Source organism: Grampus griseus (genome assembly GCF_964374135.1).
Source record: "Grampus griseus genome assembly, chromosome: 12".
NCBI classification, from domain to species: domain Eukaryota; kingdom Metazoa; phylum Chordata; class Mammalia; order Artiodactyla; family Delphinidae; genus Grampus; species Grampus griseus.
Genome location: NC_139006.1, coordinates 18,166,230 through 18,182,859, shown reverse-complemented (window position 1 = coordinate 18,182,859; position 16,630 = coordinate 18,166,230). Strand labels below are relative to the sequence as shown.

The 16,630-nt window shown below is 52.1% G+C and overlaps 2 protein-coding genes across 2 annotated transcripts in view; one reads left to right on the top strand and one right to left on the bottom strand.

The window, feature by feature from the left end:
• The first annotated feature begins 2,173 nt into the window (after nt 1–2,173).
• FICD (FIC domain protein adenylyltransferase) lies at nt 2,174–5,667 on the top strand. Its single transcript, XM_082667195.1, has 3 exons — nt 2,174–2,263; nt 3,105–3,451; nt 4,234–5,667. The coding sequence occupies exons 2-3, from the start codon at nt 3,151–3,153 to the stop codon at nt 5,307–5,309; spliced, it is 1,377 nt and encodes a 458-aa protein (XP_082523321.1). The 5' UTR covers nt 2,174–2,263; nt 3,105–3,150; the 3' UTR covers nt 5,310–5,667.
• Nucleotides 5,668–7,860: 2,193 nt separating this feature from the next.
• Nucleotides 7,861–16,630, bottom strand: part of SART3 (spliceosome associated factor 3, U4/U6 recycling protein) — a 33,621-nt gene continuing 24,851 nt past the window's right edge. The window contains exons 13-19 of the mRNA XM_082668457.1: nt 15,030–15,142; nt 14,076–14,152; nt 13,322–13,490; nt 11,223–11,683; nt 10,547–10,699; nt 9,528–9,718; nt 7,861–8,862 (exon numbers count right to left, since the gene is read on the bottom strand). Coding sequence (XP_082524583.1) covers nt 8,700–8,862; nt 9,528–9,718; nt 10,547–10,699; nt 11,223–11,683; nt 13,322–13,490; nt 14,076–14,152; nt 15,030–15,142 — 1,327 coding nt within the window. The 3' untranslated portion in view covers nt 7,861–8,699. The remainder of the gene's footprint in view (nt 8,863–9,527; nt 9,719–10,546; nt 10,700–11,222; nt 11,684–13,321; nt 13,491–14,075; nt 14,153–15,029; nt 15,143–16,630) is intronic.

Genomic DNA, 16,630 nt, shown 5'->3' with positions numbered 1-16,630 from the left:
CAGTCCTCTTCGTTGCAAACCTCAGTTTCTCAGCATTTTGGCTTGCTGTGCATCGGACAAGAGGAGCTTACTTTGGTGTCAGGCCTTCTGCAAAGCCCAAACTTGAGGGCAAAAGTGAGGTAGGCTGTTTGCCCCCATTTTACAGATGGGGAAACTGTGACTCGCTCAAGGGAACACACAGCCAAGGTGACAAAGTCTGAATTTAAGCCCAGGTTTCCCTGACTACAGAATCTGTACTGCTAATATATATATTTTTTAACTCAGGTACTATAGCATTTCTGGGCGTGTCCTGGATGTTTAATGTCAATATTTGTGAATTAGGGCTTCCCTGGTGGCGCACTGGTTGAGAGTTCACCTGCCGATGCAGGGGACATGGGTTCGTGCCCCGGTCCGGGAAGATCCCACATGCCGCGGAGCGGCTGGGCCCGTGAGCCATGGCCGCTGAGCCTGCGCTTCCGGGGCCTGTGCTCCACAACGGGAGAGGCCACAACAGTGAGAGGCCCAGGTACCGCAAAAAAAAAAAAAAAAGTGAATTAAAATGGAGCTTTCAGTTCTCTGCTTCAAGGAGAAAACTTCTCACTGTCGACTGAAAAACAAAACATACAACCTGAAAGTTGAATTGTTCTTGTTCAGGGACATTACTGACGGCTGCAGAGTCTTCTCAACTCTGAAGAACTGTTCCAAAGAGGTAAGGGAGGAGCCAGGATATGAGTTTTTGCGGGGGGGGGGGCGGGGGGGGGCGGGGGTGCAGTTGAACACTCAGAAGATTACTGCTAATCACAAAAAGCATCTCAAGTGAATGAGTTTAGTGCCTTTCTATAAGAAGATGGAAGAATGTAGGCTCATTGAAATTGTTCCTTTGATATGCATCTTAATTATCTAGAACCAGTATCCTGTTTTTTTCCATCTTGAGTTCCACCTAGGGCACACAAACCCTCTGGGCAGCTGCAACGTAGGATGGCTTGAGGGATGGCCATAATCCATTGTCTACCAGAATGGCAGGCAAAGTTCTTTGCTTGCCGAAATGGCAGGCAACATTCTTTGCCCACACCGGGAAGCAAGAGAACCAGCCAGGCTCTTCTCAAGAGGATGTAAATTTAAAAGTCAGGAGGAAAAGAAGGTGAGAGACGGGAGAAGAGGGCAACCCTGGTAGGACAGAGAGGAGGCTGAGAACGCGGGGTGTTAAGTCAGACTAACAGGGTGGACAGCTGTAAACCATCAGCATTCTCACTTTACACCTAAGGAAACTGAGCCCCAGGGGACTGCGAGAGGGGCCCGCGGAAGGAAGAAACTTAAGGGAAAGACAGTTGGAACTTCGAGTTTTCAGGCCGTACCCAGAGCGCCCCAAAACCGCATAGGCGGGGATTTTCCGCACCTGGGGCTCCCGCTTGTCGCTCACGCCCCGCCTCTCCTATTGCTTATTGGTCCTTTCGGGCACGAGACCAATACAGGAGTCAGCCAATGGGAGTGGCCCACGGCGCGTCTTTCCCGGGAAAGCGGAGGCAGAGCGGGAACCCGGAAATGCGAGGCGCAGACAAATTGAGGAAGCCAATACGCTGCGAAGAGGATGGCGGGCCGGCCAATGGAGAGTCGCCGAGGGCGGGGCCACGGGCTGACGGCAAAGGTCTCCGGAGCCGGCGGCCAGCCGAGACTGCGAGTGCTGAGAAGGCGACAGCAGAGCAGGGCCCGGTGGTGGCGCGAGGTGAGGAGAGGGTGAACCGGGAAGGGTGCAGCGAGCCCTGGGTGGGGTTCGGAAAGCGGCGGCTTCTCAGAATGACCTTAGTCCAGTGTCCTCGCCTCTTGGAGCCTGTTTCCCCCTTCCTAGCTAGTGAGGGCTGAGAGATTCATGCCCCCAGAACGCTCGTCCTCCTCGGGAGAACTCCAGCCCCGCCGAGGAGCCCGCGCCGACCACCTGGACGAAGCAGTGACCCACACCCTCTTCCGTACCTCCCCATTAGAGCTCGTACTGCGCCTTTTCAGATGTTCTGTATCAACCGGCCAGGCTCCCCCAGAAACCTTATCAGTCAGTTCTGGGTCTTGGTCCAGTACCAGGAGCAGACGGGATCGGGTACTTGGGCCCTGGTTATGATAAAAGAGGTGAAGACCTGGGTACTCTGGACCCAGGTGCACTGGGAATTCGTTCCCGAATGCCGCTGTTTATTCCCTGCAGGTTGTCTGGGAATTGACTTGCTCTCTGTGTATCAGTTTCTCTCGTCTGTAAAGTGGAGCCTAGGGGCTGCTTTCCTCCGTGAGGTGGTGAGGGGTAAGTGAGATAAGGCATTGCTAGCACTCAGCTCAATGCCCCGCACACCGCAGTTGCTTAATAAATGCCTATTGTTAGTATGATGGTGTTTGCAGACCCGATCCCTCCACTCCCACTGCCAGCCCCAAGCACCTGCTCATTGTCACAGAAGGCAAGTGGTCACCCCCTCTGGCCCACAACCTGAGTTCCTCTTGAGATGCTCAGACTGCCCTAACTCTAGGCGGGATGCCTCCTGGACAGGCCAGGAAAAGAAGGCCAGAGCGGGGAACAGCATTGTGGCTAATACCAAGGTGAGGGCAGGAAGAGCTGACTGCCCAGGTGGCAATAAATCAGGCCTTCAAACAGTTGTACTTACCAAAGAATGAGCCTCAGAACTACCTTAGCTGTTCTGGACATGCGTGTTATGTGTCTAGGGCACCCAGTGTTTGGGGTCAGGGGCCACAGATTTATGTTTAAGTGGGGAGGCTTTTGAGCCATAACCCAAGGCCGTCACTTGCTCACTGGGTGACTCTGGGCGAGGGCCTTCACCTCTCTGAGCCGGTCTCCGCTGGAGAATGGGGCAGCCTCAGTTCCTGTTGAAGATTGCAGGAGGGTACGTGTGAGGTCCTTAGGGTTTAGCACAGGGTCTGGCACGCAGTAGGTGTTTAATAGCAGTTGGGTGGCAGCACTGTTTTTCAGTCACACCGCCCTGGAGGCAGCACCTAATCCTTGCCTCACCCCCACCCCCTGGTCACAGTGAATTAAGAACCGTGGGGTCTCTAAGCCTCCCCTGAAGCCAGAAATGTGTCATCAAGGTATCGGTTCCCCTGCTTCACCTCCTGCAACTCCTGGTTCCTTGCAGATCCTGCCACTGTGGACATGTGCAAGGGGCCCACCCCTGGGTCCAGATGACACTCATGTCGATGGCTTCAGTGATGGCAGTGACTGAACCAAAATGGGTCTCAGTCTGGGGCCGCTTCCTGTGGGTGATACTGCTGAGCATGGCGCTGGGCTCCTTGATGGCCCTGCTGCTGCCGCTGGGGGCCATGGAGGAGCAGTGTCTGGCTGTCCTCAAAGGCTTCTACCTGCTCAGGAGCAAGTTGGACAGGGCCCAGCCTACTGTCACCAAGTGCACCAGACCATCCACGGAGCTCAGTGTCACCTCCAGGGATGCAGCACCGCTGGTGGTCAAGACCAAGGCCTCTGCAGGTAAGACTGGCCATCTCGCCTCGACGCTCGCGAATCCCACAGGTATTTAGAGGGCCAGCTACGTCGTGTGTGCGGGGTACAGGGTCAGCCCTGAGCTCCTAGCCAGACAAGGTGATAGGTGGCTGAGATACATGTGGTGATACGGAAGCAGAGGGAGCCGTAGGAGCACACAGGAAGGCTCCCTGGAGGAGGGGATGCCTGAGGAGAGACCCAAGGGAAAAAGGTTTGAGGGGAGAGTGTTCCAGGCAGAGACCACAAGGTAGGAGAGCCCTGGGCACTTGAGGAACTAAAAGAAGTCTAGGAGGTGTGGCTGGCACTGGGGGTGGGAGGGCCAGCAGAAAAGGGCCAGAGGTACCGCAGGGTCCAGTTGAAAACCAGGGCCTAAAGGGGCAGGGGTGGAGGCAGGGGGAAGAAGGGACCCGCACCTCCAGAAGAAATCACCAGAACGGCTGCGAGCTGGAGCAGAGGTAGGGGAGGCCCGCCTGACAGGAGCTGCGGCCGTAGGAGAACACAGCCACTCAAGGACGGCAGGTCAGAGGAGGGGGCCAAGGAGCCCGGCTGCTGCCCCCACGGTAGAGAACGGCTCTGGGGCTGAGTGGACAGCGACCAGCACAGGGCCCCACTGGGCTGTAGGAAACAAACCTGTCTGCACATACAGGTATGGGAAGGGCATGTACAACATGGCTGGATAGAGCCCCCTGAGGCCATTGAGAAGACCAGCTGTCAGGGGTGACGCCGCCCCTGAACGTCCTCTGACCCACACCTCTTTGACTCTTTTCTAGCCAGCAAGTTAGAAGCCAAAGCAGCTTTGAACCAAGCCCTGGAAATGAAACGCCAGGGCAAGCGGGAGAAAGCCCACAAGCTCTTCCTGCACGCCCTCAACATGGACCCGGGCTTCGTGGACGCGCTCAATGAGTTCGGCATCTTCTCAGAAGAGGACAGGGACATCATCCAGGCTGACTACCTGTACACCAGAGCACTGACCATCGCGCCCCACCACAAGAAGGCGCTGGTCAACCGCGACCGCACGCTGCCGCTGGTGGAGGAGATTGACCAGCGGTACTTCAGCATCATCGACAGCAAAGTGAAGAAGGTCATGTCCATCCCCAAGGGCAACTCGGCACTGCGCCGGGTCATGGAGGAGACGTACTACCACCACATCTACCACACAGTGGCCATCGAAGGCAACACTCTCACCCTCTCAGAGATCAGGCACATCCTGGAGACCCGCTACGCCGTGCCGGGGAAGAGCCTGGAGGAGCAGAATGAGGTCATCGGCATGCACGCGGCCATGAAGTACGTCAACACGACGCTGCTCTCCCGCATCGGCTCTGTCAGCATCAGCGACGTGCTGGAGATCCACCGGCGGGTGCTGGGGTACGTGGATCCCGTGGAAGCTGGCCGCTTTCGCACGACCCAGGTCCTGGTGGGCCACCACGTCCCGCCCCACCCTCAGGAGGTGGAGAAGCAGATGCAGGAGTTCATACAATGGCTCAACTCGGAGGACGCCATGAACCTGCACCCGGTGGAGTTTGCGGCCCTGGCCCACTATAAACTCGTCTACATCCACCCCTTCATCGACGGCAACGGCAGGACCTCGCGCCTGCTCATGAACCTCATCCTCATGCAGGCGGGCTACCCGCCCATCACCATCCGCAAGGAGCAGAGGTCCGAGTACTACCACGTGCTGGAGGTGGCCAACGAGGGCGACGTGAGGCCGTTCATCCGCTTCATTGCCAAGTGCACGGAGACAACCCTGGACACCCTGCTCTTTGCCACCACAGAGTACCCTGTGGCACTGCCAGAGGCCAGACCCAACCACTCTAGGTTCAAGGAGACGCTGCCTGTGAAGCCCTAACGCTCTAAATCCTCCCTTGGTGGCAAAGGATGTCCGGGGGGGGAATAAATCCAAGAAACTCAGCAATTCTAGAAACCTAGTCATCTCCCAGAGTAAAAGAAGATGGGTAAGAAACCTAAACATTCTTTACCTCCAAATGCTTCTTTAAAGAAGAAAACTAAGTTATTAAGCCTCGTCCCTAAGATAACTTATAATTGAGCCCAGTTATTTATTTCCCTCAGAGCTGGTTAAATGTGTGCTGTCTGTGCTGGTGGCCCCGATCCTTGGGGTGGCCCCAGCAGGCTTTGGGGGCATCAGTGCTCCTTGTGTGACCAGAACACAGGTTCTGGAGCAGAATCTGCACTGAGGTGGGGTCCGGAGGAGTAACCCCTTGCAGCCCTTTCTGGAACCGGCCGCGAGGGTCTGTGACTACCTGAGAGAAGTCCGCACGGCTGAGGAGAACCCGGTCGCAGTTGTGAGAAGTGACTGAAAGCTTCCTTTCGTACAGGCGTTGGCTCCCCTACCAAGAGGTTAGTGTTGTAACTAATCCTTACCGGTAGAGCAAATTTGAGATATGAAATGAACGTTTACAGTATATCTAGTTAGATACCTCGCTTATTTCGAGGAAGGTTCTTTGAGCCATAGTTTGCAAACTCCGGTACCAGAGGCTGTTACTTTGCCACGTCGGCCGTTTCTCTAATTAAGAACAGGGGCGTGGCTAGCCTGGGTGCTTTGTATTGTTTCTCACATCTGCAGCAATTCAGACCAGATGTTTCAGTCTAAAGGTTCTTCTGGGTTTGTCACCTAACAATTAAATCCTGCTGCAAATCTGAAGACAGACGCCTCGTCAGTACCCAACAAGCATTTGTGAGGAGTCAGAGCGCCTGTTCACAGGAGCTGAGAACACTTTTGACCACAGCCAGGATGCGTCCCTTTAATCCACTCACCTGCCCCACAGCCACTGTCCCCTCAGGGAAGCAGAGCAGATTGCCTTGGAGTGGCCTTATGTTCCTAGCGGCTTGTTGGAAGATAAACTGTTACATGTAACTAAAGCCAAGCTTCCAAGTTGGCTGCTGCTGCTTAGTCTGAAGGAGCACGGAGTAATTTTCTGAAAGATTAGTAAGTGAAAAGATGTATGAAATGGCCCCAAGTGATAGTTATTCAAACCTTGCTAAAAAATATTTTTGTATCTGTATGCTGCCATAAGGTATTTCTTAAACCTTAACTCTTCTAATCGTCTTGCTCTTTATAAGCACACCAAGGAAGCCTGACAGAAGTGCTTGCTTTGTACCAGAGGGAGAAATTTGCACTTTAGCTATGTGAAGGGTATTATTTTAACAAATTACTAATAAAGTATTTTGTTACATAAATGCCTGAGACTTTGCTACCTTATTCAAGAGATGTTCCCACCCATCTATCCTAAGGGGGAAGGAGGGATTCTTTATATTGTTCTGGGAGAAAAATAGATCCAAGATGGTAATTATTTCAACAAGACACCGAGACAGAACTGGTTGGTTACGTTGACAGGGATGTATCGCTGATCTTGCACTAGGACACGAGTAGCTGAAATGGTTTTTCATGTATCTATTTACCATCAGTTTTTCCCCCCCCAGGACTACATAAACCCACTCCTACGTTTCTGAAAATCTATTTCTAGAACAGTCAACACCCTGCACCTGAATCGGGTCCTGCTCGAGTCTGAAAGGTCCACCTCTGTAACAAGCCCCTGTGGACATCTGAGAGGGTGAGGTCAGATGTCCACCACGTGACCTGGATTACTAAGGAAAGGTCCATGGCCCCTTGGTCCCCAACTGACCCACATCCTCTCACCCACAGAACGGGCCTCTCTGCAGGGAAGTGGATGGCCGGCCACCCCAGAGAACACAGGTTCTTCTGACTGCTCCACAGCCGCTGCTTGAATTCAAAAACACCTAACGTTCTGTGCAGAAGATAAAGATGAGGTACAGAGAACCTATCAATTAAAAAACTTATTTACAAAGCAACATGAAATTGGAGATCTGCCTGGATGGTTGATAACATTAAGGTATTACTGCTAATGTTTCTAGAAATGATAAAAACCAAGGCCTTTAAGTCCTTAGAGATACGTGCTGCAGTATTATTAGGTGACTATCCCTCCAGAACACAGGATACAAGAGGGGCAGGAGGTGGAGATGAAGACGGGCTATGAGCTGAGCAATGCTGAAGCTCGATGACAGGCACACGGGGCTTAGTTTACTACTTATCTGTTTCAATTGTTAAGTTAAAAAATATAGGAAAGCCTGAATGATGCATAAAACCTTTAGAAACAGATAAATGAGCTGATTTTCATGACATAGGAAAGAATTCCGATTTTTTTCCCCAGAGTGCCTTTTATAAAGTCAGTTTCCCTACTGAACTGCTCACTTTCAAAGCAATAAATACTGGATAAAAGATGTGGGTAAAAAAGCTTGAAAGCTGTTAAGTGCCAAACTGCTGTAAACTGAAGTTTAAAACCGAAGATATCACAGCAGAAATGGTTTAAATCAAAGTGCCAAGCGGATTTGACTTACAAAAGTTCTATTTACACACCCATTAGGTAAACCAAGGTACACCCATTTCAAAATACATATTTGAATGCACACCTGAGTACCTTTCGACAAGAAGTTTTTAAGAGAACTTCAGTTTAATAAACAAAGCTAAATGGGGAGAATTTAAGTTTGCACTTGACAATGCTATTTAAACAAAACCATAGGGCTGATCAGTATTTAGACAAAGACACAGTTCACTAGTCACTAGGCAAAGAAAAACGTCCATAGCAGATGGCGCACAGAATTCCTATACAAATGTCACAAGTATCTTGCTTTTAGGAAACAAAACAGTGGGTTGACGTGTCATTTACAAATACGTAATATAAAAACGCACCGCCCCCGTGAACAAAAGCCCATCAGATGTTTTATGTGATGCCCCTTGCCCCACCCCTTTACTAAAATAGGCCATTCTGGTGAATTACTAACATCTGCCTTTCTGTCTTTTAAAAATTAAAAGAGTGACGGGCACATGTGCTGTGCAGGGTGTAAGAGAAGTGTCTTATAAAAAGGGGACCAGAGGTGGCCAAAAATATTTGGACAAGGGGGATCTCAAAACGGTGTGTTCGCGTTTCACATCTGTTTCTCACTCTTTAAGACACATCTTAGGAAACTGCACCCTGCGCCCAGCCTGTGGAGTGACCATTTTCATCCTCTCGCCCTCAATATGAGGGAGCACTTAAAGCCTCTTTTTTCCTTGGACACCCTTTTCCCGTCCTACCTAAACCAGAGCAAGCGTGTGGTCACAGGCGCTGCACTGGGTCCTGCACAGCCAGGGCACAGCTGGGCACCGGGCGTCTTCCCGGCCAGCATCAAGTAAGGCATTTCCCTTCTCGCACAGTCCCACTCACTTTCTCAGAAGCAACTTGGCGAAGTCGGCATTGGACATCTTGGGTACCTCGGTGGCCGCCGGCGGTGGGGCAGGGCCGTTTTCAGCCTGGGCTGCGGTGGCGCTTGGGCGTTGCAGGGCGCGGGGCAGCAGAGAGAGCTGGGTCCTCCCCTTCCCCCGCCTGGAAGAGCAAACAATGCACGGACCTTCTGAGGCGACAATTGATGAAAATAAGCCAGGACGGTCTTAGATCACCGCAAGGTAAAAGGTGAAAAACAAAAACCAAGAAGGGTAATAAGACGAGCCCTGTTCTCCCTGACTTCGGCTATCAGGTAAAAATCACTTTAACCAACTTCGCCTTTTCCGCAATTTGGCGAGGGCCACGTCTGTGTAATACCGTCACACATAGGGTGGATAAAAATGGCTGTAAACTTGCAGACCTCACCAAATAACCTCGCACCCTGCTGCCTCATCCCTGTCGGGTGGGAACAGAGCTTCTATCTGGATTACAGGTGGAGATACAGATTAGCACGGCAAGCACATGGCTGTCAGGTATGGAACCTACACATGGATTCACCTGCCAAAGGGGACTTTAACGTAATCACTGTCTAAATAAATCAATCACCAGTGTAAACCGGCGAACACGAGAGAGGGTCCCACTTCCAGACTGGCCCTCAGCGTGGACTTGCTGCAGACACCCTGCCCTGGGAACGAGCGTGAGCGCCCCAGGGACGCCAGGCCCTGACCTCCCGTCTGAACTCACTGTGCTAAGGGGAAACTCGGTCACCGTGGTGCAGGCCAGGACGAAGTCTGCACCAACGAGCACACAGAGCACACAACACTTACGCTCCGTAGATCTGCCGCGGCACCATGGCGCCCCCCGGGGCTTTCCTTGCCTCTGGCTTCTCCGGAGCCTTCCTCTGAGGCGGGTTGCTGATAGCCACTTTGATGACGTTCTCTTTGATAGTCATGCCATCCATCTTCAGGACGGCCTGAGACGCCTGGGATTCGTTTTCGTACTCCACGTAGGCCAGGCCCTGAAAGTTTGCAGAAGCCCGGCCAGGTGAGTGGTGCAGGGCACAACCTCCTCCCTGAGGTCCACCGGCCGGTTCAGGGCGGGCCCCCGACCCTTGGGTTCCCTCCCCACCACCGCCATCCTTTGTCTATAGGTCTCACAGCCCTAGTCTCCCTCCCTATTTCTGCAACTAACTTCAGATAACTTTTTAAGTTCAGTGCATCTTGTGCTTGCTCCAGCCAAAAAAAGAAAGAGAGAGGGACCAGCATAAATCTAGCAAATGGATGAGGTGTCCTGGACACAGGTGAGCCCCGATATCCCTGTGCCTGGGGACGCCCTTATTCATATTCTTCAACTCTCGATTAACCTGGATAAACGGGACGGGGGTTGAGAGGTCAACCAAACTCTTCTTAAACAACTACTCAAAACGTCGTCAAGGATTTCACAAGAGGTTGAGGGGACCGGAGAAGGGGAGGACGTGGTAAGGGGGAAGCCAGTGCAGGGACCTGGGGAGATGGCCAGAGGCCTAGTGAAAAGTGGGGTCCGGGCAGGAGGGAGGAGACTGCAAGGGGGGGCACCTCACCCCAAGGCCCCACAGCCTAGGAGCTGCACTGGAGCCCCTGCTAATTCGTGGTAGTTTTTCTTCAAACACCCTGTTCTTTTAAGTACAATGAGCCACATCAGGTTCATCTGACTCCAAATGCAAAAGGAACCTAGCGCACCTATCCTTCTGTTAACTTCTCGTCTGCTTCCTAGTAGACAGATCAGAACCCACTCTAGAACCAAGTAACCTCTGAACAAAGGCTCGCCCAGACTCCGGGAGGCGACTGCCGTCTGCCCAGACGCTGACCTTGGGTTTGCCGGCCCGGTTGGTGACCAGCCGGATGTCCTTCACAGTGCCGTGGGCCTTGCAGATCTCTTCTAGTTCCTCTTTCGTGCAAGAGAATGGCAGGCCCGAGACGAACAGCTTGTGTTTCTCCAGGGCAGTGCTGTACCTGAACACCTACAGGGAGGAGTGGGGAGAGGAAATGATGACCCGAGGCCCAACCCAGCTCCCCACGACACAGGGTCAGGCCTCGTCCACAGGTCTGGCCCAGCCAGAGCCGGCTCCGGGTGCTGGGAACTGTCAACTCGCCCTGGGCAAGTCACTCAACTTCTCGAAGCTTCCACTTCCTCCTCTGTAAAATGGCAAGTGAAGCCACTTTTCCCAGAGCCTGGGTGACGACCCAATGAGGTGACATACAAAACACCTGGCACAGTCCCGTCACTCCTAACCCTCCAGCGGCAAGCAGCCATCACACAGTCCCTAACTGGACCGTCCTCTGTCAAGTAATGCCGGTTCGAAGTGACCCAGCCCCGAGTTGAGACCTCAGTGAACCACAACAGAACTGACCCGGTTAACGCGGAAGTTTCGTTCTTAACAAATGTTCCACGTGTATTCTAAATATGAGTTGCTGCAGGAAAAGAGCGCTTACCCCGTCCTACCGCAACCCTACGTAAAGGCGTGCTTTATTCCACAAACCTACCTTGAAGTCTGGGTTTTTGCTCTTGTCCACACAGGGGGAGACAAACATTGGCCGCCCCTCAACGGTCTGCCGATCCAGCTCCAGGGCCCGCAGGGCCACCGCCTCCTCTTTAAACTCGACGTAGCAGTAGCCCCGGAAGTCGCCACGGTTGCTATAGATGGGGCGGACCTCGACCACATCCCCGCAGGCCTCGAAGAGCGGCCGGAGCGTGGCGGCAGGCTCCTGCAGGCCATAGGGCAGGTTGCTGACGAACACGGTGACGCCGTCCTTGCTGCTGTCGTGCAGCACCCTGGGCACATCCCTCCTTCGGGCGGCCGCCCGCTGCTCCTTCTGCTCAGAGGGAGGCTCTGCGGCCGCAGGGGCGCTGCTCCCAGAGAGGCCCGGGTCGGCTTCTGGGCCCAGCTCAGCTTCCCCAGTGGGAGGAACGCTGTTCTCCACCCTCCTGCGCTTGGAAGGCTGCTCTACAATAGGTCGGGAGAAAAGCAGTGACTATTAGTTAACTAACCCCTTCCTGTCAGTGTAAGCGGAGCAGCTGGCAGGGAAAGGGCTCTTCCCCCTATACGCCCCGCCCCCCACCGCCCTCTGCCAGGTCTCTCTTGACCCGCCTGACTCATCCCACTCCCTTCTGGGCCCCAGTTACATTCGTGTGAGGGGACGAACTCAGGTGCAAGGGATAACCTAAGTCCTCATCGGCCACGCTTAATCATATGAGAGGTCAGTGGGTCTCCAAGTTGGGCTGGCAAATCCCAAGGACCCCCATCCTAGACAGCCCAGGGCAGCAAGGGGAGGATAGAGCCTGGGGACCGCGTGTAAACAAGCACCTCCGGTGACACTGAAGTATGTGCTCCCCGGGGCACGCCTGGAAGCAGTAGGTGCTACAGTTCCTACCCACGTTCACGATTGTCTTCTGTCCTTCAACAGAACTTAACATTATACTCCAACCCACTCTTCCCACTGCCTCCAGGGGGACAATACTGAAACCCAACTGGTGAGGGTCCCCTGCTTCCAGACCTTCCCATCAGTTTCCCACTGCCTTCCCGATGGAGCCTGACTGTGGCACGCTGCACTCCAGGGCACTCTGACTGGGCCTGCTGGCCTGCCTGCTGCCCCAGCCTCACCCACCCCAGCACCCAGCCCTCTGCCATGCATCAGGGCCCAAAGCCAGACACTTGCTGCTCGGAGAAAATGCCAGGCTGTTTTGTGCCCTGTGCTTTGCTGACCCTGGCTGGCTAGCCCCTTCCCTTCTTTGTCACACTCCTCCCCCAGATGCCAAGGTGCAGCATCACTTCCCCACAAAGTCTTTCCTGCAGGGCCTCTAGTGTTTTCCCTGGCCTCCACCATGATTCACACCTACATCTCCCCAAGTCCCTATTACACGTCACTGCGGTCACAGGTCCCGTTTGCCTTCCCCTGCTAAACCAGAAGCCCCAAAGCGCAGTGAGCTACCCACGATCATTTCTGAAGGCCCCAAAAAGACTCGGGGAGAAATTCTTAGTCAACTGAACAATGACTCCATTACTATCTCCCTCTGGTTGACAACTCTGAACTAGAAAAATGTTTAGTGTCCTTTAGTGTCTAGAGACAATTCTTTACCTTGACTGGTTTTGCTGAAACAAATCTGACCCACACCTGCCCACGCCTGAAATGCCAGGGGTGACAAACACTGGCTGGAAAATTCTACCTGTCAAAACCATCAGGTGGGGACAAGTAAGGCTGGTGTCACTGCAGGGCCCGGCTGCGGCGGCGGTGCGGGGCGCCAGGGCCTGAGGATAAGGCAGTGTCCATGCTCGGGGAGTGACGGGACAGGGTGGGGTGTGGGAGCCCACGGAGGGAGAGGAGGCACCACTCAGGAAAAGGGCGGTGGTGTCAGCAACAGGGTAGGGAGCGAAGCCCAGGGAGTGCAGGCAGGGGTGTGTCTGGCACAGGGCCTTGGAGTCAAGCTGGGGAAGACGGCACCCACGTAGAGGGCAGGCAGGGACAGGGAGGGTGGTGGGCACCTTGCAAGCAACTTATTCTCAAATGCAAGAAGGTTCTCCGTGCTGCTCTGCGCCCTGTCTGGAGCTCCGGGATGTCCCAGGTGACGTCCGACCAGGCCTCACCTTCCTCATCGTCGCCCCACTCTTTTTCATCATCCTCATCAGCTTTGCTCTTGTCCGAGCCTCTGGTCTTCTTCTTCTTTTTCAACGCTTTCTTCTCTGCCCGGGCCTTCTTCCGTTGTTCAACCTTTTCTTCCTCTTGCTGGGCGAGGGCTGCTTCCTTCTCTGCAGCCTGGAAAATCGGGATATGACGCATCACTGTACGTGGCGATTACATGAAGTCTACTGACTCGTGATGGAAGAGGTGGGAGCACAGGGAGGATGGCCACCGCCCGGGAGAAGGGAGGCGACCAGGAAGAGGAGGAGGAGGAGGGCTGCTCCCAACCTCCCCAGCCTCTTTAGGCTTCTTGGGAGCCGCATCTCAAGTCTACGGTATGTCTCACAACATCCCCATGAATGACTCACCAAAAGAAAGGAAAAAAAATCTATGAAACTGAGGCCCTGATTTAATTGGGGGTGTTCACGCTCCAATCGCTAGGCTAAGTATGTCAGGCTCCTTTTTTAGCTTCTTCGTCTATTCCAATAACCTTTAGGGCCAAAATTCCTGTTTTGGATTTGTATCTATCGTTGGGGCTAAAGTTTTAAGCCGATCTAAAAAGACAGGCTTAAATGTTGATTCAAACATTTCATAGTTAATACTCTGAGTAAAAGACATTTCTCAGGATGACCCCAAAGGTTCTGACAAGGAACATTCATACCAAACACAGTCAAAATAGTTTTCAGAGGTTCAAAGACTTGAAATAAAGAGCATCGTTACCTTAATTCTCTGCTCATTAACGCGAGCCAGTCGAGTTTCGGTTTTCTGAACAGCTATATCCCAATCTTCTAAAGTACCTTGAGAGGAAGAGAAGCAAACTTTCACTTCTTCAGATTTTGAAGGATATAATAATAATATAAAATTTTCTCACTGTCCCGCACCTCCAGAAGAAAGCTCTTCCATCGAACAGTAGCAACTGGAGAACCGGCTCCCCGTTTAAGAAGATTTCATTAGTATAGGTTTCAAGTTTCAGAATTCAAATAGTCCTTCCAGGTGTGTTTAGAACATCCGTTCTCTTTTAGAAAAGAGACTTGAAAACCAGAATAGGTTCTATTATGGGCTCTCTGTGGCAAAGATTATGAAAACATTCTAATGCAAAAGGTACAAGACACCTGTACTAAGACCGAAAGATTTTAAGAGCTCCTCAAATGAGAAATGCTGGGGTGTTTTCTTACCGTTGTTGCTGTTTGGGTGTCTATCTCCAGTTCTGAGGGGTTCATACCCCGAAATCCAGACTAACGCCCATGGAAACTCAACACTGAGGCTCTGAAATCACGAGAGGCGCACACGTGACCAGGGAGCGCATTTCGCCGTGTGCCTCTCGGCGCTGTGCTGGAGCACAGTCTCTCCTGATTCCCAGGGAACCCTTGGCAACGCCTGCAGGTGGTTCTGGTGGTCAGGACTGGGGGCAGGAGAAGCGCTACTGGTACCTAGTGGGTAGAGGGAGGCCAGGGATGCCGCACACAACAGCCCCCACCAAAGAGAGCCTTGAGAGGCCTGCGCTAGAGCATCGTCACGGGCCCCCTGGCACGTGGAGTCTGAGGAGGGCTACAGGACTCCCCCCTCTCACTGGCGAGCACCGCGTGACGGTCGCATCAGAGAGGCCTACAGACCTGAAACCAAATGGCAAAAGGGACAGACCCCAAGCCAGAGGCAGCGCGCCGAGGTCCCCACCTTCTGTCCTCTCCATGGTGAGCAACACCTCACAGACGTGTTCTGGGTAGTCGCTGGTGCACTGGACGGCCCGGTGCAGAGCCTTCCTGCAGTGCTGAGTGTCACCGTGGGCCCTAAGGCGGAAAACACACAGTTGGGGACACCAGCACACAAAGCGGAAGGCGCAGAGGGAGGGCTGTCTTCACACAGCTAACATGCGTCAAAGCCCACCGCTTCTGAGATGCCGTGCTCTTTGTGCTACTGATACTTTTAATGCTTTCTCCTTTTCCCAGAGAGCCCCTCTAGTCAAAAATGAAGGCTTTCTTCTAAGCCACTCTTTCCCTTAGCAAGTCAGTGCTAGTGGAACGCACTGGGGACAGTGGTCCTCAGCCAGGTGTTCTGCCTTTACTGCATTCACATGTGCAACACATGGGGCAATCCAAGAGCTGTGGGTGACTTGATAAAGTCTCTAGAGAAATTCTAGGACACGGTCCCACTCGAGGGGAGAGACACTGACAGAGGGGACTGTCAGATTTCATGCCTAGAGTCAGATCTTCCTACACTGACATGGAAATATATACTGCTCATCAGGATAGTATATCTAAAACAACATTCTGTTCATCCCAGCAGTTATGAGATACTTATGTTCTCATTTCTGTTTTAAAATTTTTTATAAATATACATAAACATTGTAAATACATATTAGGACACTCAGAAAAAATTTAGAGCAGCAGTTCAGACCCCTGAGGGTCTCTAAGACCCTTTCAGGAGGTCTGCAAAGTCAAAACTACTTTCATAATAATACCAAAACATTTACTGGACTTTTTCCACTGTGTTGACATTTGCACTGAGAGTGCAGAAGCTACAGTGGCTCTTAGCACAAACCAAGACAGTGCACACCTCGTTAATATTCTGTGTGACAAATGGGATGCACACATCAAAGCACCTCTTTATACCCAAGTACAGTGGCTGTAGCAAAGAAATAATGGGCTACTGTTTGAGTTGCAAGCTGGACTAGTTACTTTTTTTCATGGAACATCATTTTCACTTGAGAGAACAGCTGAGTGACAAAAACTATGGTGATTCAGACCTGGGTATTTGCTAGACATTTTCAAAAATTAACGAAGTGAGGCTATAAGTTCAAGGAAAACCACTTAAGAGTTTTTGTTGACGGTGATAAGACTGGAGCTTTCAAGTGAAAATTAGAGCTTTGGAAAATTTGTATCTGTAGAGCTTTGGAAAATTTGTATCTGTCACCGTGAGTCTGACAGCTTCCTACTTGTAAGGCTTTTCTACAAAGATCAATGCAGATATAACAAATGGGATAATGAAACACATCAATATTTGGAAGAGCTGCAGGACTTAATGAGTCAGCATTTTCCACACACACAACGCATGTCACAGAATCATGCGTGCGTAAAAGGTCTGCTCAGTGCAAAACAGACCAATGGATATTAATGCAACAGTGAAAAATTCATTGATATGGCTTCAGATTCCAGAATGCAAATGACTATGACTTGTTAATAAATTTTGCTGTAGTGTGAAAGAATATCTGCAATTATCTGAAAAATATCCCCTTCTCTTTCCTAACCTCTTATTTGTGTGAGGCCAAATTTCCTTCA

Bases quoted from the DNA above. Each gene is read 5' to 3' on its own strand.
- FICD (XM_082667195.1), top strand. From the start codon at position 3,151: ATGACACTCATGTCGATGGCTTCAGTGATGGCAGTGACTGAACCAAAA. The intron at 3,452-4,233 runs GTAAGACTGGCC...ACTCTTTTCTAG, and splicing joins CAAGACCAAGGCCTCTGCAG to CCAGCAAGTTAGAAGCCAAA.